This window comes from Cotesia typhae, unplaced genomic scaffold, assembly GCF_013202065.1.
Source record: "Cotesia typhae breed Kobodo isofemale line unplaced genomic scaffold, CoteBio_Ctyphae scaffold_13, whole genome shotgun sequence".
Taxonomy (NCBI): Eukaryota; Metazoa; Arthropoda; class Insecta; order Hymenoptera; family Braconidae; genus Cotesia; species Cotesia typhae.
Window position 1 is genome coordinate 12,662,889 of NW_027423774.1, and position 27,894 is coordinate 12,690,782.

General features: G+C 31.6%; 1 protein-coding gene across 2 annotated transcripts; it reads left to right on the forward strand.

The window, feature by feature from the left end:
• Positions 1-218: 218 nt before the first annotated feature.
• LOC141534819 (uncharacterized) lies at positions 219-15,272 on the forward strand. Of its 2 annotated transcripts, none has more exons than XM_074254396.1 (5): positions 219-380; positions 470-562; positions 14,581-14,667; positions 14,727-14,810; positions 15,091-15,272. In XM_074254396.1, exons 1-5 carry the CDS (start codon positions 261-263, stop codon positions 15,115-15,117), a joined length of 411 nt encoding a protein of 136 aa, XP_074110497.1. In that variant the 5' UTR covers positions 219-260; the 3' UTR covers positions 15,118-15,272. The 2 variants fall into 2 exon arrangements, with proteins under 2 accessions (XP_074110497.1, XP_074110498.1); XM_074254397.1 differs by having other exon boundaries at positions 15,083-15,124.
• The last annotated feature ends 12,622 nt before the right edge of the window (positions 15,273-27,894 follow it).

The window sequence follows — 27,894 nt, forward strand, 5'->3', positions numbered from 1 at the left end:
TTTTGTGAAATTAGACGTTAATAATGTGAATGATAAAAAAAAATACAAGTTTCACCACAAAGGATTCATTGCCCAAGGTCTCATATTGGGTCTGTATGGTAAGGCACATTCTGAATAAAATTAATTAATATTTTTAAAAATGATGGCTTTAATTGATATATTTGTAACTATTACTTTTATTTTTTTATTAATAGTAAAAAAAAATGATGCCGAAAAAAATTACTTCCAAACGATCATCGGTCCCTCCTGAAAAGTATGTCATGTCAGCTTCTGAGGTCAGTGACGATGGCGGTAAAAATAAAAATCAAGTTAAGAAATCTATAGCTTCAAAAGAAAATTTAGAGAGTAAGATCATGGAATTAAAAAAAGCATCCGACAAGGTAATCGATTTGATATAATTGTCATTATATAATGAAATGATCACTAATCTAACTTATTACAGTACATTTAATTGTTACTTTTTTTTCAGCGCCTGATGTGCAATAGAGATGATTCATCTATTACTCCCTTAAAGAAAACAAAAACTATGAACCATAACACTGCATTGAATAAGTCTAAACATGTAAGTTTTTGATAATTTATATAATATTTTTATTCTGCTCAATAAGTTGATTCAAAAAATATGATTGGGTCTAAATATTATGTTTGAATCTTGAATAAACAAAAAATACTTTTTATTTTTACAATTTCATGATCAAGTTTGAAAATTAATCAATTTTATTAATCATTATAAAAATAATAACGTTTAAAAATTTTTTAGTTATCAAACTAAATTTTCTAGCTATATAACTAGAATAATTATTCTAACTGATGATCTTGTATACTGATAGAAGGATTTCTTAGTATTTAAGAAGGTTTCTTTGTATTTAAGAAATCATTTCTTAAACATCATTTCTTATAGTATTTAAAAAATATTTCTTAGTATTTAAGAAATATTTTAGTATATGAGAAATATTTCTTTAATATTAAGAAATATTTTTTAAATACTAAGAAATGATGTTTAAGAAATGATTTCTTAAATACAAAGAAATCCTTCTATCAGAGTACAGCTAAAAAAAAAACGGTAACTACCATACAAAACAACCATACCATACCAAAAAACCAACTACTATCATCACTATGTAAATCATTGTGATTAAAAAAATTACTTGTAAATTCCTCTTTACTATGTTAATATTACAATCAGGAGTAATTATTCATTAATAAAAAATACACACGTAGAAAAAAAAAGGGATTTTCCTATTGTTAGGGCAGTTATTGCAATTTAAAATTTCAAAATATAGTGTTTATCGTACATAACTTCGACATTTCTTATCGGATCGTTTTCATTGAAAGAGACTTTGTTTTAGATCTTAAGGTAGTACGAGCGCTAGGCGGGATGGGAATAGGTATCGACTCTAGCGCGGTAAGGGAAGAGCAGTAACCATATAATTTTTCTCAATATATAGATATACATTTAACATTGGCTAATGGTGGCTTTTATTTTTCTTTTTATTAATACACTTTAATTAGTCGGGCAAGTGTAAATTTTTTTAAATTAAATTTATTACTAATATATTTACTTTCATCCATAAGATTTTAAAAAATATTCCCCAACAGTCTTACGAGAAAAATACAGAAATGTATCAATGTTTGGAGGTTACCCCATAAGACCAATGTTAAATTGCTCAACTTTAAGGTTAATTATTTCTTTAAATGATCGGGCAATCGCCTTCAAATTTTCGGAATTTGTTTAGACATATTTAAACTTCATATTAAAAAAAAATGAAGCATTTTCTCCACAGATACCAAGGTGTTCGTACTTCCTTAAAAAACCGCGTCGATTGTTTTCAAGAACATACAAATCGGTTCATTCATTTAAAAGTTAATGCAATTTAAAATTTCAACAAATAATGTTTTATTAAATTTCTATCAAACTTTTAAGTTAAAAAGCAAAGACCAGATATTCTTGCGAGCTTAGAGAGCTCAAAATAACACAAAAATTATATTTTTGAACTTGAAGATATGTGCAATTTCGATCGCTTATGTATGACATGAGCGAGAAGTTGCAGGTATGGCCTTTAGAGTCAACCGTTTTACAAATTTTTTCACTAATTACTTGGTTATGTAGATTCAATTCATAAATTTTCAGGAAGTTGTACGAATTTGGTTACTTTACGTGGATCTCCCTATCCAAAAATCAATGCAAAAGAATGAATTTGCAAATAAATTCGTTAAAGAAAATTGATCTTGACTCTACGAATTTCTCATTCTTCAAAATGGTATTCTTGGATTAACGATTCGTAGCTTTATGGTAACTATACTGTTTGGCTCCTGTAACTCTATGTTGTTGAGCTCTGAGAGCTAAACGTCGTTGACTTTTCACAACTCAATAGGATCGTTCTGAGACCAACAAATTTTATGATACGACTGGTGAATATGCTAATTCATGGATTCGGAAATAAATAGATATGTTTTTTGTTTCACTTAAAAACATTTAATTTTAATTTTCTCACTGAATATACATTTTTTACCCCTTAATAAATAGATAAACTGAAGACTTGATAGTCCTTATATATTTTTAAAATCAATTTTGAAGGTTATAAAATATGTCTGCGCACTCCACTACTGCGTAATGTTCAGGCCTCCTAACTATACCGTTTGCCTCTCAGAACTATCTCGTTGAGCTGTGAGAGCTCAATAAAGTTGAGTTACCAGAACTAAACGATGTTTAGTTACTGTAACTCTACAACATTTAAGGGAGGAAATACCTGTAGCGAGTCGTTGTCAGACAGATTTTCATGAATTATTTTAAGGTATAAGCAATTAATACTACTTATTGAAAATCTTAGATCATTTTATAAATGTATTGGAAAGTAAGAATTCATATTTTATAAAATTAAAATTCAGAATGTCGTGAAGATATCAGCGGGCGGAGATGCGGTGACAAGTCAACCGCGGACACATCAACCACGACAGTTCAACCGCGACATTTCAGCCGACGGCTTTTCAACCGGACGACAGTTCAACCAAAAGACAGTTAAACCTCAAACTATTCAACCTATATACAATTAAATACGTACAAAACCTATGGTAAAGGACATAACACGATCATTAATATTATTATTGGGATCAAGTTGTATGATTTTATAATCTTCGGGATAAACTATTTTTCGGTCGAACTGTCTTTCGGTTGAACTGTCGTCCGGTTAAAAAGTCGTCGGTTGAAATGTCGCGGCTGAATTGTAGCGGTTGAAATGTCCCCGGTTGAATTGTTACAGGACCAAGTTACACCAGGTCGAAAAAAATTATTTCGAGAAAAACGCGTTTAAAAAAAGTAAAATTTACAGGCGCTTTTACCGAAGGGCACTTACTAAGTCGCTTATGACTTTTAAAAGAATAAAAATTTTGACCTAAAATTTTAACTGGACATTCTTCAATAGTTTTACAAGCGATATATGAAAAAAAGAAATGAAACTTTTTTTGGCTCTACAGGTATTTCCCCCCTTAATAAATTATGTAGAGTTACGGTAACTCTGCAGTTAGGTTACCAAAGCAAAATTTTTGTTCCGTGTATGTTAACATTGGAACAATTCCTATGTCAAACAGAGAAATTTTTCCTATGCAAAATAGGACAAATCCTTATGTTTTTCTCTTCGTGAATACTTTTAAACTTTCTGAAATTGATCGAATAAAATGATTCTGTAAATTTGTAATTATTAAATTAAATTACATAAATTTTAGTGATGAATGAATTTTTCCTATGTCACATGAATATTTGTATCATATAAATAAAGAAAAAATTACTATGCAAAATAGGAAAAATCCCTATGTTCTGTTCTCCGTGTAGACTAAGTTTAATTTTAAAGAACAAGTAATGTAATGCAGGTGTAATAGTATTGAAGTATATCGTTCTGTATTAATTATGAATACGTCTCTCTCTTTTCGTCAACTGTCTTGGAATAGGAATATATACATATTCCTTTTTGCACGACTCATGATGCGAAGCAATTATGGAAAGTGCTTTACGATCGAAAATTTTTTTTGCCTCATTTCGGCAATTATTTTTAACATTATAGCCTTGTTAGTTAATAAAAATCAAAATATTTCGCATACCATTGTCAAGATAATTTAATGCAGATTAATTTGATATTTTCACAAATTGAGTTAGTGCAACAAAAACCGAAAAAAAACATCAAAATATGTTAAAAAATTTTTCCGTCCGTCAACTGTGAAACCTGAAAACACTATAACTTGCGAAAAAATGTATCAATTAAGTTAAATTTTTTTTCATTCCATTCTTTGAGACAATTGTAGGTTCCCTATTGCATATTGCTTGATAATTCAATGTCGTTTATTTACAATTAATGAAAGAAAATCGTAACTCGAAGACTGTATATCTATATATATCATATAAATAAAACACATGAAAGTGTGAAGTTAATCATAAGTCGAAACTCGCAATAATCGGCTCCCGGTTCTTTATTGGTTGTCATTTCGAAGCCCGCGCATAGCGCCCTATTCGAATTTCTAGTCCATATAAAATTGAAATGCATGCTGATATATATCTATATCTATATCTCTTTTTTTATATACACATTTTATTTTATGTATTATGTATGGTTATTCCATCAGGGTGCCTTGCATTACGTTTCTAGTTTTTATTTTAGTTACAAAATCAGTAACTTAATAATTTTATTTATCAACTGTTTTTCCCCTGATTAAAAATATTGATTGAAATGTATTGAAAATTTTTTCAATTCTTTTCAATCCACACAGAGATTTTGAAAAATATTGAATGGAATTGAAACTTCAATTATTTGAATACTTTCTAATATCTTATAATGGAATTAAAAAGTATTGAACAAGATTCATTCTTGGATGTCTTTAATACTTTTTAATTCTAAAATGGAATTCAAAAGTATTGAATGGGACTAAATTTTTTATCAGATGTAACTTTGTATATAAAAAATAATTCAAAAAATGTAACTTGTAATCAAAATGAACTCGTTTTTACTTAATATTATGTAAATGCAAGAAAAATTTGTAAAAATACAACAATAAAATTTATTATTACATAAAAACTCACATTTCATTTAGTGATTTAGATTTATCATTTGATAAGGTAATTTGTAACGTAGAGATCAAACTTTCTATTCGATAATAAGAAATTAAAATTTTACAGCTTCTACGCAAAAAAAAATTTCAATTGATTTCAGGAGATAAAAGATTGGAAAATTTAAATTTTGGCTTCAGTTAATTAATTAAAAAAAAAAAAACAGAAACATTGAAAACTCTGATTAATTAAAATTTTTTGTAATCCTACACGTGATCCAAAATATTAAACTATTAAACTACTGTTAGATATACCGCCTATATTTAGTTCCCTGATTAGCCGCCATTGAGCGCGCTCAGCGTCTTAAAGAAAGCCCCCCATTTAATTGCCCGGGACACGCTTTCTTTTCACTCTGGAGATTACTTTTGTACGAAGTGCCTCGCATATCTTTTCTTAATAATTATAATAAATTAGTATTCTTTAAATATAAATACTTGCGTATTATTTAATAGATCCAAAAACCCTAGCCTTCCCTCAGGTTATGGTCCCAACAGGATTCCACTGCGCAAATTAAGTATTTTTGATAAAAATTGTGAAAAGTGAATAATAGTGAAAAGTCGAAGAATTACGACGATGTCGTCCGTGGATGGAGACAACGACTTGAACTTGACACGCAAGTATCTTTATATTTTATGTTAAGAACATGAACAATGACTAAACGAGTGAAAGAAAAATCAAAACGAGAGTTAAATAAAAGGAAAATTGATGGTCATTGTTCGTTTCTTAAAATATAAGCTTATAAAATCGAGAGTAACATTTTAAGTAGACTAGTCGAAATAAAAATAAAAAGAGAGAGAATGATGTGACTGTGTAGCATGATGTCGTTTTGGCGGGAGACCGAGAGTCCGAGCTCATAGACGAGTGATGACTGCAGAGAGACAGAGACAGACGATGTGTATTAGTGCGAGTGAGACAGAGAATAGTCTTTTGTTGATCGAAGTAAGTCGAGCGTTTTGTTGATTTCTGAGAAAAGGTTGGCCAACCAAATACATTCTCACACGTGTATAAAATAAAAATAAAACGAACGAAAGAACAAAAAAAAGGGAACTCGTCTCGCCCGAACGGCATCTACACTATACTAAAGAATGAAATAAACGAATGATGATGTGTTAAAATTTTTTTAATTATTAATTAATTTTTTTTAAAAAAAAAAAAAAAAAAAAAATTAAATTAATTTTTTTTTATACAGTACCAGGAAGTGATCACGTAAACGAAATGTATGGAAACCTGGTATTCGAGTGCGTCGTAGCCAAACTTCAGAATGTATTTAAGCTGGATGAAAATCATCCTAATGAAATTGTGAATGTAAAAATTGAAGGAAACATTGTTATCCTTAAAACTCAATCCGAGGTTGAGTACAAAGCAGGTGGGTGCGCACCCGATTAAAATAAAATAGCCTCGAGACAGTTTTTTTATAAAAAAAAAAAAAAAAAAAAAAGACCTATAATATTTCTTTTAAACAAAGAAATATTATTTCGTTGGATCAACTGTACTTTGGTCAGTGCCGTGCACGGGCCTATTGTGCAGGGGATTAGGGTTTGAACGTATGTTATCTTGTGTTCGGATACATACATGCAGACTCGTCTCAATTCGGTGATGCTTGTGTTCAGCAAACCGAGTTAGGAACACAGTCCATGGCATAAGAGAATATTAAAAAGAAAATTTTAATAATTTTGTTTTAATTTATTTCAGATAAATCTTTTCTAACCATTGACGAGTGGAATGCCCTAGTCGAGTGGGTGAGCAACTGGAAGGGTGAAACACCAGTATTGCCTCGGACTTTAAACCAACGAATTTGTGAGGAGATTGACGAGAACGAACTGCTCGGAGATGACGATGAGATCAAAACGAATGCTAAAGACGATGATGTGACGAGTGATAATGAGGAGTGTGAAACGAGAAGAGTGATAACGACCGAGGCAGTAATTGAAACAACAGGTAAAGGTCTACCTAAAATAACTGATATAAAACCGGTTCAGTTATCGTTGAAAAAGTTTAAACGAGTCAATCCTCCGAACAAAACTCCTGAGAAATCTAAATCTGAATCTAACATTCCTAATAAAGTTGTTCAGACAGAAGAAACTCAGGCAAATGATATAAGTGGGGACTGGAAGCCATGTTTTCAAGCTATGAGTAGTATGATGCAACAGCATACTAAATTACTCACAACCGCTGTAAACTCGATTAAAGGGTTAGAACGAGTGCAGAAGGAGTTTGCGAAATCAAAGAACGAGCAATGTTTGTTCCAGGACCAAATAAACGAGAGAATGAGTGAAATGGAAAGAAACATGGAACAAATAAAAGAGTGTGTACAGGCTCAGGTAAAAATGACGGGTGTAATTTAAATTCTGATTTAGATAAACGAGTAACTTATTTAGTACAACGAGAACTTAGTGGTCATAAAAACAACAACGAAAAACGAGAGGATGACAAGAAAAATAAAATTGTAGACGATGTGAAAGAAGCAATTAAATTCGAAATAATTACTAAAGATTCGGGTGCACGACGTGACTATAAATTAACAGCTCAAACTAAATTCGAACATTTTTATGATTATCTCTCTTCAGAATTACGAACGAACGAGTTATTATATGTAATAGATACGAGTGTAAAACCAAGCGGAGTTTTTGATAAAACAACGACTGACAAACATAAATTTAAAGTACGGGATATTTTGATAAACAGAATTGACCAAAACTATCATTCTAAAGTAGTACATCTTAAATGTCCGGTTGAAATATTAAATAAAATTAGAGAGCTAAAAAGATGTGAAACGAATTTAACGACAGTAATGATCAGAAAGCAGTTGTACAGTCTACAATATACACCTGAAAAAGAAACGTCATCGGATTTTTGCGAAAGATTCGAAGAGATTATTCGTAACTATGGAAATGTCACGGGTGCGACAGCTCTTTCTGACGAAGAGATACGTGATACATTCTATAACGCGATTATGGCCACGGTTCCGGAAGTACAATCAATAGAATTCGTCTCTAAAAATGCTACAGGCAAAGGCCTGGATTATGAAAGTCTAAAAATGTTTCTGATACAGGCTGAAGCAAATAAGAAGCAGATAAGGAGTGTGTTGATACGAGAGCAGCTTTAATGGCCCAAAAGGATCCGAAGGTGAGGTGTTACGAATGTTCAGACTTGGGTCATTATAGCTATGAGTGTCCTCGAAAAGGTTCGGGATTACACAAATGCTACGAGTGTAACCAGTTCACTACGCATAAAGCCAATGATTGTCCCAAACGAATAGAACGACAGAAACGAGATGGACCACGAGGCAAAGGGAAAACGAGTGAAACGAGCAGGTATGGTTATTTTAAGAATTCACGTGGCTTTAAACAGGTTAATGACAGACGACAGTATCTCAAAAGGAAAAATAGTGACAATTCAGGAAACGCTGAATCAAAAAAAACAAGATTTTGGACAAAGGGCGTGGTGGTTTTAAAAATCCCAACCAATATAAACAGAATAAATACGAAAATACCAAAGGAACGGAGTCAGCTAAAGGTAAGTCATTTTTATTTGATGCTAGTCTCAATCCAAAAATTTATCATACACACACTGCAAACAAAGATAAGGTACGAATGAAAAGATTAGGTAATGAGCGTGAGAGTGAAAACGATCAAGGGAAAATAGTTGCTAAATTTCTGGCAGACTCAGGCGCAACAGAACACCTTACTAATTCCAAAATTGTTTTCAAAACCCTTGACGAAAGAAATTATGGAACAATTAAATGTGCAAATAATGATCCCTCAGCAGACTTGAAAACAGATGGGTCAGGAGATATTGAGATAATTTTGGAAAACAACCAAATTTTGAAAATAGATAATGTAATTTGTGCTAGGGCGCTTTCAGATAATTTATTATCGTTGAGGAAATTTGCCGAGATGGGGTTAAGCATTTATTTAGATAGAGAGAAAATAGATATCTTTGATCCAATTTCTAACGAGTCTTTTATCACGGGTGTTTACAGTAAACCATATTGGATCATTGAGCTTGTAATTAACAAAAACAAATCTAACATTTGTAAAAATGGGTCCAAGACTGTTAATAAATACATTGTAGCTAATAGGACTAGAAATAGCAAAACGAATGTTAATAGAATAGGCTATATACCTCGAGAGATTTCTTCAAAAGACAGAATGACAGCGAATGACAGTATTATTTCAAGATTAAATTCAGACACAGGAAATTTTGACGAGTGTTTTAACGAAAAGAAAACGAGTGAAGAAATGACTGATAGTATTGAACAAATGAAACCGAGTGAAAACGAAGTAGAAACCGAGAGTAAAGACAAAACGACTGACGACATTAGACAAATTGAAGGAGAGGAAGCTAATGAAAGTGGTGGTCAAAGTTTTAAAACAGGGAAGAAATTAATTTATGAAAACTCAAATTTTGATACAACTATTTGGGACCGAAAATTTCACGATGTTAACGAGTTGCCTATAACTGAAATTACAGACGTTGACTCACCACTTAACGACAGTAATGACGAGAGAAAGTCTAACAGCAAAGCACTACTTTGGCATGTTAGATTTGGGCACGCCTCAGTATACTATCTTAAAGCATTACAAAAGAAATTTCCTGAAAATAATGAACTTCGAAAAACGATATTTGACGACTCGATCTTGGATTGCGAAGTTTGTAGAATTGCGAAATTTAACAAATTGCCCTTTAACACGACGCGAAAACGAGCGACAGAACCCTTACAAGTCATACATTCGGATACGATGGGACCAATAAGTCCCTCTACTCATCCAAAGGGATATAGATTCATATCGGTTTTCATTGACGATTTTTCGAGACTCGCGATGGCGTACCCTATGAAAAATAAAAACGACACTGGCTTGTGCTTTGAAGCGTTTGTAAGGAGTGCACGAAACCTATTGGGCCGTGATGCGAAAGTATGCTATCTTCGCTCTGATCAAGGCACAGAATTTACGGGTGGTTATACGAGTGAAGTTTTAAACAAACTAGGTGCTGAGTTACAATGTTCTAGCCCTGATACTCCAGAGCACAATGGTGTATCTGAGCGTTTTAATCAAACTATCCAAAAGAAAGTCAGGTCATACATGTACGACGCGAGGTTACCGGAGAGTATGTGGGACTTAGCCTTAAATGCTGCAGTTTACGCGTATAATAGAACCCCACACAAATCAAATAATATGATAACACCGATGAGTAAATTTGCCCCTCATCATAACTTTGACATAAACCAAATAAAACGTTTCGGTTGCGTGGCGTATATTAAAGTACAACGAAAGACGGGACCAAAATTCAGAGCTGAAGGACGACGTGTTATTCTTGTAGGTTATACGCCTACAGGATATCAATTCCTAAAACCGGAGGAAGGTAAATATTATGAAAGTCGCGATGTGAGATTTAATGAAAAGTTGGTTTACGGTGATAAATGGAAACGATCTGATATAAAAGACTGGCCGGTTGAGGAAATTGAAATTGATAAAGAAAAATGGTTCGTAGAATTCCAAGATAATAAAAACGAGTGTGAAGAATCATTAAAAACGGAGGGAGAAATTCCTATTAAACGAAAGAGAGGACGACCGCGTAAACATCCGGTGCGTAATAATAAGAACGAAACAAGTGACTGCACGATGAGTGAAAATACGAAAACGAGCATTGTACAGACTGACGACAGTGAATGCGGAAACAAAATATTATTTACTACTAGGTTAAATAATAAATATGACCAGACCAGAGACGATGTGGAAGATGAGATATATCACGCGTTGTTAGCTAAAATAAATGAAGATCCGGTCTCTTACGAGGAGGCAATGCAAACTGACGAAGCGTATCAATGGAAACAGGCAATTAAAGACGAACTAAATTCAATGATCGAAAACGATGTGTGGGAAGTCGTCGAAAGACCTAAAACGACGTGTAACGGGAAGAGAGCAAACATTATTGATTCGCGATGGGTGTTTAAACGAAAATTAAATAATAACAACACGTTTAAATTCAAAGCTAGACTAGTTATTCGAGGATTCAAGGACAGAAATGTCTACGAATTAAAAGAAACATATGCACCGGTATCTCGATTACCATTGTACGAGCTGTATTAGCAATAATAAATAAGTACGACTTGACAGTATACCAGCTAGATGTTAAGACAGCGTTTCTTAATGGAATGATTGACAAAGAAATCTTCATGGAGATTCCCAAAGGAACTCACATGAGCGCGAACGAGAGGAAAAATAAAGTTTATAAACTTAAACGAGCGTTGTACGGTTTGAAAATAAGTTCTAAGAGCTGGAACAAAAAGTTCACAGAGGTAGCACTAAAGATTGGTTTAAAAATTGTAACGATGAACCGTGTTTATTTACTTGGCGTGACAATAAGAAATTTCTGATTTTATTGCTCTATGTAGACGATATCTTAATTGCATGTAACTACGTGTACAGATTGAACGAAGTGAAAAACAAATTGATGAGTGAATTTAAAATGACTGACTTAGGAGAGCCAAAAGAATTCTTGGGGATTTCAATTACGAGAGACAAAGAAAAGAAGATATTGACCCTTAGCCAAAAACGTTACATTGAGAAAATAATTAACAAATTTGATTTCAGTAAATCGCACCCTCAGAGAACTCCTATGGTGACTACTCAAGTTGCAAATAGAGAAAGGAAACTCAGGGAAGAAAATTGCGACATCGAGCAGTTACGAGGGACTGAAACGAGTGCTAACATACCTTATCGAGAAGCAGTAGGTAGTTTGTTGTACTTAGCAGGAGCAACACGCCCTGATATTTCATATGCAGTGAATGTCTTGAGCATACATCAGCTGAATCCTACTGAAAACGACTGGAAAATGGTAGAACGAGTGTTTAGATACCTAAAAGGTACTGTAAATTTAGAGTTGACGTATTTAGCGAAACAAGATGACTTGCAAGCCTTTTCAGATGCCAGTTTTGCGGACTGTAAGGGTTCCTTGACGACGTGTGGATACTTGATCCAACTGTTTGGTGATACTATAGCTTGGAGGTCACATAAGCAAAACTACGTTGCTTTGTCGACTTGCCAAGCTGAGTACGTAGCAATGAGTGAAGCGAGTCAGGAGTTAGTGGCCATGAGCAACTCTCTTAAAATAATTTTGAATAAATCATTCTATCCCATGCAGCTATGGTGCGACAACAAGGCTGCAGAAGCAAGTGCACAAACGAGTGGTGGTAACAAACTAAGACATATGACGGAGGTAAGAGAGCACTATGTTAAAGAGTGTGTTGAACGTGGTATGATAAAAATTAAATGGATTGCATCTAAGCGTCAGGTAGCTGACCTGTTCACAAAGCCTTTACCTTTCGAACTGCACAAACGACTGACAGAAACGATAACAAATAAGACTGATCAAAATAATAACGAGTGAAATTATTAATAGCAAACTTATAATTAAACATTGTCAAATTACAGGTAATAAATCAGATCAGCGGAGTTGATACGAGTGCCTTTACACGAACGAGAAACATAAGGACAGAACGAACTGAGATCCAAAATAAAAAAAAAAAAAAAAAAAAAAAAAAAAAAAATAATGTCCAGTATTAAAGAAATCAAAGAGTTATATGATGTTACTTATTATGTCTAGTTTCTATAATACATTATAAAGCTGTGTAATATTTATTATAATTTAAATAATAATATTTAATAAGATAAGTAAAACTAAATATAGACGGGAGGGAGTGTTAGATATACCGCCTATATTTAGTTCCCTGATTAGCCGCCATTGAGCGCGCTCAGCGTCTTAAAGAAAGCCCCCCATTTAATTGCCCGGGACACGCTTTCTTTTCACTCTGGAGATTACTTTTGTACGAAGTGCCTCGCATATCTTTTCTTAATAATTATAATAAATTAGTATTCTTTAAATATAAATACTTGCGTATTATTTAATAGATCCAAAAACCCTAGCCTTCCCTCAACTACTAAACTATTAAATATTAAACTATAAATAGGAGAAAGATTGAAAAAAATTCACAAATTTGAATTAATATCAATTAAATTTGAAGCCAACGCGTCGGAAATTTAGGACTATTGTAATATTGAGAATGATGCAGAAAGATTCACAAATTTCAATAAATTTTAATTTTTTTCAATCTTATATGTGACCCGAAATAAGTGACTATTTTGTTATTGAAAAAGATTCAGAAAAATTGACAACTCTAAATTAATTTTAATTTTTTCAATCCTACACGTGATCGAAAATTAAAAATTATTTTGGTATTGAGAAAGATTCAAAAATATTCACAAATTTGAATTCATATCAATTTATTTGAAGTCAACGCATACTTAGAAATATAGAACTATTGTGGTATTGAAAAGGATTCAGAAAGATTCAAAAATTGTTATTAATTCTAATTTTTTTCAATCTTATGTGTGACCCGAAATAAGTGACTATTTTGTTATTGAAAAAGATTCAGAAAAATTGACAACTCTAAATTAATTTTAATTTTTATCAATCCTACACGTGATCGAAAATTAAAAACTATTTTGGTATTGAGAAAGATTCAAAAATATTCACAAATTTGAATTCATATCAATTTATTTGAAGTCAACGCATACTTAGAAATATAGAACTATTGTGGTATTGAGAAGGATTCAGAAAGATTCAAAAATTTTTATTAATTCTAATTTTTTTCAATCTTATATGTGACCCGAAATGAGTGACTATTTTGTTATTGAAAAAGATTCAGAAAAATTGAAAACTCTCAATTAATTTTAATTTTTTCAATCCTACGCGTGATCTGAAATAAGAAATTATTTTGGTATTGAGATGGATTCAGAAAGATTGAAAGCTCTCAATCAATTTTAATTTTTTCAATCCTACACTTGATCTGAAATAAGAAACTATTTTGGTATTGAGAAGGATTCAGAAAGATTGAAAATGTTAATCCATTTGAATCTTTCTTAATCCATCTCATAACTCGAAATGTGGAATTATTTTGGTATTGAGAAGAATTCAAAAAGATTGAAAACTGTCAATTAATTTGAATCTTTTTCAATCCCACACGTAACCCGAAAATACGGAACTTTTTTGTTATTGAAGAGGATTCAAAAAGATTAAAAATATCAATTCATCTGAATCTTTTTCAATTCTTTAAGAGTTCAGAAATTTTTATATTATTTTTAGATTCAATATAATTGAAAAGTATTAATTTTATGTTCAGATGAAAAACTTGTGGGATAGGATTTATTCAAAAGTATTCAATTCTCATCTTTTTCAATACTTTTCAATGAGTATTTTTAATCAGGGTCTGCTTATTTTTGTTTTATTGTTTTTTTTAACTATTCTTTAAATTTTATTATTAAATGAGCACATGAGTCGTGCACTTTTGGATTTTTCAAACTTTTTTATTCTACATTATAAATTTCTTAGCATTATATTATCGTACGAAATTTCTACGTAGTTTTACTTAAGAAAATGTTATTACCTTGTGAAATACTAATTACATTTGATTGCATTTTTAGGATTATGGTGATTCTGATGTAACTAAAAATGAACACCGTACGGAAGTATTAAATGAAATTCCGATTTTCGATAATCATCAAAACATAGTAAGTTTAAACTTTCAATATTGAAATAAATTCAATTTAACTGTAGATTTCATTTCTAGGGAGAAAATAATGCTGTCAAAAAAACTGAGTCTTCCAAAATAGTGATTAAAGAAGTACAAGATTTAAAAAATTCAGAGAATTTGGTAAGTTTAAACCCTCAGCTAAAGAAATATTCAGCGTTTTGTTGTATATTTTAGAAAAAAAAATTTTGGTCTATTTGTACAGTATTAATAATGGAACTATTTTTTAGTGTAAGGTAAAAGCCCCAGTATAGGTTCATGTACCATTACCGAACCACTCCATGCACTTGTATATCTATATTCACAAATATAGATATACAAATCTATTGAGTGGTTTGATACTGGTCCATGAGCCGATACTGGGGCTCTGACCTTACAAATAATTTCAATGTGAGTATTTTAGGCCTGTTCAATAATTGGACAATTTTAAATGTAATCATCCAAGGACTGTTATTTACTTCGCCATGCACAGCGGCAGGTACTAAGACTATTCATGTGGTTGTGTTTTAAGGCTTGTTATAGCTTAATATATTTAAGAAAGTTTTGCTGTGTGTATTTTGGTGGTGTGGAATCATTCACATTTATAATTTATTTGAAAAAAAAGCTACATACTAATTTTCATTGCTAGTAATTTCTAAATTTTAGTCTTATCGAATTGAAAAGAAAAACTTCTTCATAACGATGAACGAATAAAAAATAAGTAACAATAATAATTTACAATGAGCATATATGCTCAACTCAACAATAAAAATTAGATTTGGTTCTTATATTTTTTTCCTTCAGTTACGTAGTTGACAATCTTAAAAATATCAAAAAATGTTGCAAAGAAACTATTCTATCTTTGACTTTGAACATTTTCCTTGGGAATGAAATTGGAAATTTTTTTTTTATTCTGTTAGATTTAAAATCAAAGTGACTCACACTTTTGAATGAACAAAAAGTCACTCTTTAGCTGAGTACAATCTACTTATTGTACTCATAAGAATTTCAAAGTCTTTAGTATTTAACCTTCAACTATTTTAATGCTCTGTATTTCATCAGATTAATATTCTTCCTGGCCATTTTAAAATATTATTGAGATTCATGATAATAATGAAAAGATTAATAAGTTATGCTGCATAATTTTATCGACTAATCCATCAAGCAAGCTTAATCGTAAAAATTAATTCTTCGGCTAATCGGATGATTTGAATAAATCATTTAAGCTTTAGATTATTTATTTAGCATAGCTGATTGTTAATTGAATTAAACAGAAATCTCATTGATTAGCTACGTGATTTTTTCGTTACATAGCAATTTTAATAGTTTATCTTTCATTAAGTAAAAATTATCATCATAAATTAATCAGGTATTTTCAATAATTGCTAATTTTTAGTTTTTCACGATATTTGAAATTAGCAAAATATAATATGAACTTTATTAGCTGGACTATTGACCGAATAGAAGCGAGGGTTCGAAACTGTTATATCCGGCATACCGTATATAATACAGGGCCTCCCATTCCCGCCGAAAAGTGCAGCGCTTGCATATTTAGGGAACCCCTAACGGGACTGCGCGACAACTCACTCGTGGCTGAAGAATACACATTATCGCGCATTGTCACCTCATCAAAAGAACCAATTGTTTAATTAGTAGCCCCTCTTTCAAATCGCGACCGAGGTGATAAAAACCGCGAACACTATAATTCACGAGCTTATTTTACAAGGTAACAGTTCTGCCTTAAAGCCCGGGTGAGTCCTATACCCCGACACGTATAGGCAGACTTCAATTATTAAATTAATTAGTCATCCTTTCCCTAATTATTCATTTCGATTTCCTTAACGGTATTTCTGAGTTCTGTGATAGTGATTCTTCGAGCCACGACTCGTTTTGACGATAATCGAGATTCCCGCAGTCCCAGTGACCAGGTCCCCTCTCAAATTATTTTCTTCTTCTGTGAATTTATAATCGGCGAACTTTTGTTTGCCGGAGTCGTTACTCCGGTTACGAACTCATATACTTTCAATACAACGTTATATTGTTATTAGTTAATAAGTGATAAGTGTAAATTAAGACGTGTTTGCCCATAGGGCCAGTTAATCAGAATATATAAACTAAAAACCCGAATCGAAGTGTCCCATCATTTATAAATTAAGAAGCTATTCATCCTTCAACTTTCGATCTTCAATCTCCAGTCAGAAGGAGGAAGGAGAAGCCAAGTAGCGGAAGTCAAAGGTATAAAGTCCAATCGAAGGACGAATCATCATTCAATTCGTAATAGTAAGTGGAGGATATTATCACTATTTCCGAGGTCGATTGTCTATTCCAAGGGGCCCTCTCCGGGGTTTTCACCTTCGCGAACCCATAAATTAAAAACCTAACGATCCTTTCGTTAGGGAAATTCATCTGTTATCCGAACCTCCGATAGTCCAGCTACCAAATTCTAAGATTATATTTTTCGGACATAACAAAACGCTGTAACGCCGAATTTTTTCCCCCTTATTTTTTTTCGGAATTTATTTGTTTTTAAAACAGATGAACCATATATATAGAAATCCTTTTTAAGAATAAAATTTATTTTTTAACGTCATTTTTCCAATAGTCAAAACTTCACAAAAAAATGCGTTAGTTGAGAGCTTTTGTTAATATTATTTTCTTCTAATTTACTGTCTTTAATAATGCTTTTTTGTATAGCCGTAAAGTATGGAGATTTGTTTTCAATAATAAAAAAATTATTTTTCAAAAATTGAGTATTATCTAATATTGTGAGTCGTGCAAATTATAATACTTATTCGATAATTATTTTTTTATTCAACGAATTATAATATATAATGGAATGATAATTCTTTATTCATTGATAACGAGTAATTTATTTCACAGTCTATCGGATTATTAAAAAAATTACTTGATGGTTATTCATTTGTTATTCTGTTGATTGCAAAATTAATTTCACTAACGGAAGCTTAGGACATAAAACCACATAAATGGTATTTTTTTTCGATGAAAAAATGTTCTACTTGGAATAAAAATTAAAAATTTTCATTTTCTAAAGGTCTTAAAGATTAGAAATTAAATATTCATAATAAAAATTTATGATTTTATTAATTGAATAAATACCAAAATCAAGGAAAGTCTCAGTAATGCGATCTCCACTACTAATTGGGTCTTTTACTCCATAAAAACTTAGTCGATCACTTTGATTATTAGCAAGTTGGCTAATGAAAAAAAAACAATCAAGACCAAATTAATAATTAGCTTATTCAGATACAATATACAACATACACTAGTCACCAAAATTAAGGGATATAAAAAAAATTCCAAATTTTTTGGTGATTTTCAGCGAGCTGTAACTCCGAGGAAAATGATCGCACAGAAAAAAAAAAGCAAATTGTAGCTCCAAGTGTCTAGTTTTTAGATATGACCATGAAAATTTTTTGTCATCGTCAGGTCTGGAGAAATCCTAAGAAAACTACTGAAAAAAAATTTTTCGAAATTTTTTTTCGTCTTAAAAAAGGTCTACGGGCTTCAAAAAAATTTTTTCGATTGTTTCGTTTAAAAGCACTTTTAGTAAATTTAATACCCTTTAATTTGACGTAATCAAAAAGCCTGTACGATAATTTGCCGCGGAGTTATCGTCAATCAAAGCAAAAAAGTTTTTTTGACTTTGGAAATCAATAACTCTGGAAATAATGACCGTATAGGAAATCGAAGGAGGGTTTTGAAAACTACACAATATTCTCTATAAGAGAACGTAAACCGCTTTTGAAGAAAAAATTTTTTTGAATTGAAAACTCGGACTGAAAAAAGACAAAAATTCGCATAATTAAGGATATTTGGATAACTTGGTATAACTTTGGATAAAATGGATGAACGAAGGATATCGTCGGTAATTTTTAACTTCAAAGTGTCCCCTAAAATCCCTAAGAAATTCAAAGCGCTGCGATTTTTTGTTCATAGTGCCCCGAAGCTTCAAATTCTGTGTTTTCGCAAAAATCACCATTATGAGCAATTTTGTGATTTTTATTCATTTTTCCATTGAAAAAAATTTTTTTTTTTCAAAATTCTTTATTTTTTCGATCAAAGAGATTGATTTTTCAAGAAATTTGAAAAAAAAAAAATTTCAATTTTTTTCGAAAATTTTTTTCGAAATTTTTTTTATCAAAAATTTTTTTTTTTAATTTTTTATCTAGAAAGTTGACTTTAATATTTGATAGTCCAAATTAAATACCGATTGGATTTACTCTTTGAGTAGTATCTGTTTCCAACATCAAGTGCACTTCATTTGCTGTTGATGTTTTGACTTGCTCAACTATGAGTGATTCGATGCCCATCAAAGTATTTTCGTGATGAAAATATTATTTAAAAAAAATTTTTTTTAAACATGCATTAATTCTTTTTATAGTTTTATTTAATTCTGATAAGCAATTTTTTTGAAAAGAAATATTTTCTTCTTTTCCTGTAAAACTGAACAAGTCTTATCAAGTCTTAATAACTCTTTGAGAAATTCCGAAATTGCAGGGAAAATTTGACTTTTGAAGAGTATTGCAGAGTTTTGAAGACTTATTAAGTCTTTCCTTTACTTAGTTAGGGATGTGAAGACTTTCGAAAAGTCTTATTCAGAGTTATAAAGACTTTTCAAGAGTTTTTTCAGAGAATTATTTCCACAAGGGAGGACTCTTTCTTACTGAGTTTTTTGATATCTTTTATAAATTAGCACCGAATTTCAACAATATCATTATAGCTGGAGATTTAAATTGTAACTTGTTAGAATATACTTACACTGCAAATCATCTGAGAGACTTTATAACTGAGGCATCGTTGTATTGTGTACCCTATGGAGCTACATTCCATAAAAATAATTGTGATTCCTGGCTAGATGTAATTTTGCTGGATAGTGCTTCTAAACTAGTCTCCTATATGAAATCTGATTCTCCATATATTGATGGTCATGATTACTTGTTCTGTCAGTATGATCTGAATAGCCCAAAGCCTGCACCAAAGATTATAACTTACAGAAACCTAAGATCATGCGATTATCAAGCCCTATCGACTTCGCTAATGAATTCTTTAAAAGTTGAAAATTCTGTGCTTGAAAATTCTGATCCAAATATTTTACTGTCTATTTTTAAAACTGAAATTCTGTCATCTTTAGATTTGCATGCACCCTTACTTACAAGTAAGGTCTCTCGTCGTAGTAATCCTTGGTTTACTAGAGAGCTGAAGGCTAAGTGTAAAGAACGTGATGAAATCTACAAAAAAGCAAAAAGATGTAAGGATCCAAACTTGATTGCTCTCTTCAGATTAAAAAGAAAGGAATTAAAAATCCAGTTGAATCATGCTCGTGAAGAATATCTCAAAACTGCTCTTTCCAATTTGCTGTATGGTTCAACTGTCTGGAGTAAACTCAAGCACCTTGGTTTAATCAAATCTAATCCCTCGTCACCGCTTAATTTCTTTGATGCTTGTGAATTAAATGAGTATTATGCAAACATAGTTAGGAAACATCAACCGAGTGATGTAAATTTCATAGATAATTTACCTATCGACCATACAAAGAAGGTTGATTGCTCATTTCATTGGACAAAGATTGATATAGTTGATGTTACCAAAGCATTGCATCTCACTCTATCTAAATCAAAAGGGAAGAGCCCTGATGGTCTTGATCTGAGATGGTTGAGAGATCATTTTCCGCAAATCTCAGTCTTTCTCACAGCTTTATTTAACAGATCTCTTGACACCGGTATTTTTCCTGATATTTGGAAGATCGTCTACATAATACCCTTAAACAAGATCACACCACCTAGATCTCCATCAGACACTCGACCGGTTGCAAATTTGTCGCACTTGGCTAAAGCCTTTGAAAGAATTATTGCAAATCAGGTGACATCATATCTGGAAGATAATGAACTTTTGGATCCTTTTCAGTCTGGATTTAGAAAACACCACAGCACGCAAACAGCGTTATTGAAACTCACTGATGATATTCGACAAGCAATGGACAACAGCAAACTTACTGTATTAGTATTGTTCGACTTGAGCAAAGCTTTTGACTATGTAGATTCCAAAAGTATACTGATTGCGCTATTTGAGCTTGGTTGCTCTATGGAAACAATAAATTGGTTCTTTTCTTACTTGTCGGATCGATCTCAGTCAATATTAAACGATCTTGGGACTCCAATTCAACTACTCAAAACGTCATCTGGTGTTCCGCAAGGATCTGTTCTGGGTCCAATCCTATTTCTAATAGTCATGAATTCTGTGGCTCAGCGACTGGTATATTGCAAACATGGATTGTTTGCTGATGACAAATATATATACTCTCACTTCTTTTTCTATCAGCTACATGATGCTATCTGGAGGGTCAACTTGGATGCACAATCAGTCGCTGATTGGGCAAGAGACCATGGATTGGAAATCAACCTAGCTAAAACAAAGGCTATGATCTTGGGTTCAAATAGTAAGTTGAAAAAGCTTGAGGACTTGGATCTACCACCAATAGTAATAAATGGTGTCATAATACCCTACGTTAATTGTACCAAGTGCTTAGGCATTCAGCTAAACAGAAATTTGTCATGGAACTACCACGTCACTCAAATAGTTAGTAAAATGAACTCGGCTCTGCATTGCCTCAAAGTTAGGAAAAATATCTTTTCAACTCCTATAAGGAAATTACTAGTATCGGCAACCATTCTACCACTCGTTGACTATTGTTCCGTTGTATTGGTCGACTCAACTTCTGATAACAATTTAAAACTACAACGTGCAATCAACTGCTCTATCAGATTTATTTTTAATCTCAAAAAGATGAGCACATTTCACCTTTCAGACGCGAATTGGGAAGGTTGTCTGTGAAGTATCGCCGAATATACTACATGAGCTGTTATTTCTACAAGTTACTCCAAGTTGAAAAACCCAAGTATTTACGAGATCAATTCACAGAAGACACTGATGTTAGACGCTCTAATAGGCTTGCAGCCAAAAAACATTCTACCTTCAAGCTACCTCATTTTGCTACCACCTATATGGAGAATTCCTTTCTAGTCTCTGCGATTCGTCTGTAGGAAGAATTGCCTGATGAAATTATAAATTCGAGTAGCAATGAAGTATTCAAAAACAAAGTTTTTGACTATTTACTGATCTTAGACAATTAATATAGTGCAATTACACTTTTGGTGGCTGTCTTTATTTAATAATTAAATAGACTATTATATTGTGAAGTGTGGTAAATTATCTTCTTGAATATTAAAATTTTTATGAGTTGAATTTTTAGTTTAGAATTAGTTTAAAATTAGTTTGAAATTATGAATTAGATTAAATTTATAAAATAAGTATGAAATTGTTACATTATGTACTTGCTCTAAGAACTCTTTGATTACCCGGGAAAAAATGATTTTGCCTAATTATATATGGTTATATATAATATAACTTATATATAATTAGACCTGAAAATTGGCCAGGTCTAATTATATATAATCATATACAAGTTATATATAATCATATATGAGTTATATATAATCATATATAAGTTATATATAATTTTATGTACTCATATATAACTACATGTAACAACATTAAATTATATATCATTACCCCTAATTAAATATGTGGTTATCTTTAGGGATATATTTGATTTCGGCGTACCTAATCCTGTAACCAAAAAAAAAAAAATCATCACATATGATTTTGCAGCTATAACTCCGACGCGGTCACCCATCCAATTACTAACCACGCGCAATGCTGCTTAACTTTGATGATCCCAGTGCGTTTCGAAATTCTCGGCTGCTATGCTGTCGTCTTTTAAGTATTGATGATTCTATGAAGTACATAACGTATCAAATCAATTTATCAGAAATATAATATAAAAATTAATTTTATATTAAATTTTGATACTCTTGATTCGCTTATTTCACTGAACCTAATTATAACAACATATTTATTCCAATAATCATTTTATTATTAAACAGTAGCAGGGCAAACCAAGACATCCTATAGGAAGTGCAATAAATTTTTCATTTTATAACTATTTAAGCGTATTGTAAAACATCATTTTGCACTTTAAGTGATATCTAAAAAAATGTTTGCTTAGGTCTGACTATGCATGAACCTATATATAATTATATATTAACTTATATATAATTTAATAATACATGATAATCTATAAAAGGGTAATTATGTTAGCCAAGTTTGATCACATCTAATTATATATGGACCCGTATATAATCAGATCTGATTACATACAGATTCATATTAGTCAAGTATGAGTAGGTATAATCATATATAAGTCTACATATGGTTATACACTACTGGAAAAAATTAAGGGATCAAAAAAAAATTCCAAATTTTTCGGTAGTTTTCAACAGGCCGTAACTTTGAGAGAAATGGTCGTACAGGAAATAAAAAAAAAGGAAATTGTAGCTCCAAGTGTCTAGTTTTTGGATTAGAACTTCAAAATTTTGTAGCCTCCGCGGTTTCTGAGTAATCGTAGAAAAACCAGCAACAAAAAAAATTTTTTTAGTTTTTTTTTTTGGTCTACGGGCGTGGAAAAAATTTTTTTAGCTTAACCACCATAAGGATCGGATACTTTGTTCATTTAGCTTTAATTTCTTTTTTTAAACACCCTGATACGTCCACTCCTCGCTGAGATATCGGTCTTCAAATGGAAAAGGATCTTTTTGTCTTTGATTATCGATATCTCAGCAACCAATGATCGCACAGAAAGTTAAAGGTGGGTTTCAAGAACTTGAATGAATTCCCCTTAACGACTGTCCAGTGTTTTTTCGAAAAAAAATTTTTTCTTTCCGTCACATGAATTTGAAAATACAACAAAAAAAGGGCTTTTAGTGGTTTTTTGGAAAATCAAGCGTTGGATCGAAAATATTGAGGAAACCACTAATGTTAAGTGTGCGTTTTACAGTTCAATATGTCCACAAAAAACATACAAAGAATCAAATTAATCCAGCCAGCCGTTTTTTTGTTTCACTTGATCGAATTTTTGAAAAAATTAAAGGATCACGTTTTTTGCTCTGAAAAGCTCATAATTTTTAAAATTGAGAAAAAAAAATGGTTTTTTCGAGCTTTTTCCACATTTTTGTTCCAAAAAGTGCTTAAATTGAAAAAAAAAAAAAAATTAAAAAAATTTTTTTGAAATTTTTTCTCTTGAAAAGTTTAAGAAAACAATTACCGCCGGCATTAGCGTTATCCAAAGCGTACCACGTGGAGGTCGCGCGGTCGGATTTACGCTTCTGTGTGTGTGTGTGTGTGTGTGTGTGTGTGTGTGTGTGTGTGTGTGTGTGTGTGTGTGTGTGTGTGTGTGTGTGTGTGTGTGTGTGTGGTATTTCAGGAGAATTGAGACCCGGTGGCTCGTCAGTTCCACCGTATTTAATGACTCCAAACTCATTCTCTGAAGGTTTTTGTTGGTTCAATACCGGGTATTACCACCCCTGTTTTCAATAACGGCTCTCAAACGTTCAGCCATGTTTATGCAGACGGTAATACAACTTAACTCAAAGAAAATTATCTTTCTTTCCAGTTTAACCTTTTTTATGAATTAAAAAATCAAAATTTTGGAATCCACCCCATAAACACCGAGAGGCAACCCCACAATGCCACAATTGTTCGATTTTTTATTGATTTAAATTGAAATTCTCGGTGTCTACTCAAAATAAGTCAAAGAAAATTATTGTACTTTTTGATGTTATCTTTGTTATGAAATAAAAAATCGAAATTTTAGGAACCACCCCAGAGTCACCAAGATACACTCCCATACACTCGCGATTTGTCGATTTTTATTTGACGTAAATTGAAATTCTCGGTGTCCACTTAAAATAACAGAATTACAATAATCTTCCTATCTAATGTAACCTCGGTCATACACAAAGATATCAAAATTATGGAATCCACCCTATAAACACCGAGATACACCCCCATAAACTGGCGATAAGTCGATGTTTAATTTACTTTCAATGAAATTCTCGGTGTCCACTGAAAATAACAAACAGAAAATAATCCTTCTATTCAATTTAACGTCAGTCATACATAAAAATATCAAAATTATGGAGTCCACCCCATAGACACTGAGATGCGCCCCCATAAAGCCGCGATTTGTCAATTTTTCATTTATTTAATTTGAAATTTTCGGTATCCACTGAAAATAAGCCAAAGAAAACTATCCCACTTTCCAGTTCAATCTTCGTCATGAATTAAAAAAAGAAAATTTCGGAATCCACCCTATAAACATCAGGAGACAACCCTATAAAGCCGCGATTTTTCGATTTTCCATTGATTTAAATGGAAATTCTCGGTGTCCACTGAAAATAACTTAAAAAAAATTATCGTACTTTCCAATGTAACCTTTGTAAAGAATTGAAAAATCAAAATTTAAGAATCCACCTCATAGACACTGAGATACACCCCCATAAAGCTGCGATTTCTCCATTATTTGTGAAGTTAAGTTGAAATTCTCGGTGTCAACTCGGAATAACTCAAAGAAAATTATCTTTCTTTCCAGTTTAACGTTTTTTATGAATTAAAAAATCAAAATTTTGGAATCCACCCCATAAACACCGAGAGGCAACCCCACAATGCCACAATTGTTCGATTTTTTATTGATTTAAATTGAAATTCTCGGTGTCTACTCAAAATAAGTAAAAGAAAATTATTGTACTTTTTAATGTTATCTCTGTTATAAAATAATAAATCAAAATTTTAGAATCCACCCCACAGACACCGAGATACATCCCCATACAGTCGCTATTTGTCGATTTTTAATTGACTTAAATTGAAATTCTCGGTATCCACTTAAAATAAAGAGCATAAACTCATTCCACTTTCCAATTTACTCTTTTTAATAAATGAAAATATCAAAATTCAAGAATTCACCCCATAGACCCCAAGATACGCCTCCATAAAGCCGCGATTTATCGATTTTTTGTGGATTGATATCGAAATTTTCGGTGTCATATGAAAATTTGAATTTTAATTATTGAAAAATCGCGAATTGTTGGCTTTATTTGGATGTTTGTTAGTGTCTATGCGGTGGATTTTCAAGAGTTAAGTTTTTTTATGTTTTTAAGGGTGTAATTTAAAAGTACAATAGGTTTCTCTTGTTGTTGTTACATGGACACCAAGAATTTCAATTTCAATTACTAACAAATCACAAATTAGCGGATTTATGGGGTCCTATCTCGCCGTTAATGGGGTGTTTTTTTCAAATCTTATTTTTTTTTTGCTTACAAGATTATATCTGAAAATGAGTTTTCATACTTTTCATTTATTTTCAACGGACACCGAGAAGTAGCATTTTAATTACTAAAAATCAGAAATTTTCAGCTTAATGGGATCATAATTCGGAGTTTGCGGGGTGGTTTTTAAATAATAATTTTTTCGATACACAGGAGTTTAATCGATAAGTACAAAAGGTTTCTTTTGTTGATTTTCAATGGGCACCAATAATTTGAATTTTAATTTCTAAGCAATCCCGATTTTTGTGCGTTATCAAGTCATATTTCGGTATCTATGGGGTGTTTTTACAATTTTTAAATTTGTCTGATGGTCAAAAGTACCACTGATAATTTTGATTGGTATTTTTTTCTATTTCGAATGCACTGTGAATATTTTAATTTTTATGTTAAATAATCCCGAAATACTCGGCTTTATTAGGCTGTATCTTAGTGTCTATGGGGTGGTTTTTGTAATTTTTAATTTTTTTCTGATTGTTATGGGTATAGTTAACTATTAGTCCTAGATTTTTATTTGAAATTTTGAGTAGTCGTCGATAATTTCTATTTTAATTATTGAAATATCGCACAATTTTTGGCTTTATGGGACTGTATCTCCCTGTCTATGGGGTAGTTTTTTATTTTTTAAAATTTTCTTCACCTACTGTAGTGTCACTGATTATTTTTATTGCTTTTTTTTTTTCACTTCAAGTGCACTCTGATCATTTGAATTTCATTATTAAATAATCGCGAATTTTCGGCTTTACGGGGCTGTATCTCCCTGTCTATGGGGTAGTTTTTTTTCAATTTTTTTGGTCTACAGTAGTGTCACTGATTATTTTTATTGCTTTTTTTTTAACTTCAAGTGCACACTGATCATTTGAATTTCATCATTAAATAATCGCAAATTTTTGGCTTTATGGGGCTGTATCTCAGAGTGTATGGGGTACTTTTATAACTTTTCTTTTTTTTTTTAATTACAGGGGTATCATTGATCATTATTATTGCATGCGGGCATCCCGCTATAACTGAGCAATGATATCACACGTGTGCAAGCGAGCGCGCACTCATTGCCTGTCGCGCTTAAACTCGCTCGCTCTTGCGCCTACCGTTCTGCCGCTAAACCGCGCTCCTCATTGGTCTATTTTCATAAATTTGTAGTAATTTTTCTATGGGTCTGATCGAAAAATGGTAAAGGATTTTTCTATTCAGAATCCAATTTTCTACCACACCCTGTCCGGTGGCTCACGACTTCTGAGACACCCTGTATAGATTTATATATAATCATATATAGCCCTAGATAACTCAGGTCTAATCAGATCTAATTATATATAGATTTATATATAATCATATATAGCCCTAGATAACTCAGGTCTAATCAGATCTAATTATATATAAATTTATATATAATCATGTATGGACCTAGATAACTCAGGTCTAATCAGATCTAATTATATATAGACTTATATATAATCATATATAGACCTATATAAGTCAGATCTAATCAGATCTAATCATATATAGACTTATATAAAACATACATATAATACATTAGTCCATATATGATTATATATATTTTATATAAAAATTTATATATAATAATATATAATTATATATATTTAATATATAATCATATATAAATATATATGGTTAGGCAAATTCATTTTTTCCCGGGTATGTAAAAATGTATATTTTACTATTGTACTTGAAATTTTGCCATCTGGCATCTGCCTTGGCATAATAAAACGAAATCAATCAATCAATCAATCTCTCTCTCTCTCTCTCTCTCTCTCTCTCTCTCTCTATATATATATATATATATATATATATATATATATATATATATATATATATATATATATATATATATATATATATATATATATATATATATATATATATATATATATATATATATATATATATATATATATATATATATATATATATATATATATATATATATATATATATATATGTGTGTGTGTGTGTGTGTGTGTGTGTGTGTGTGT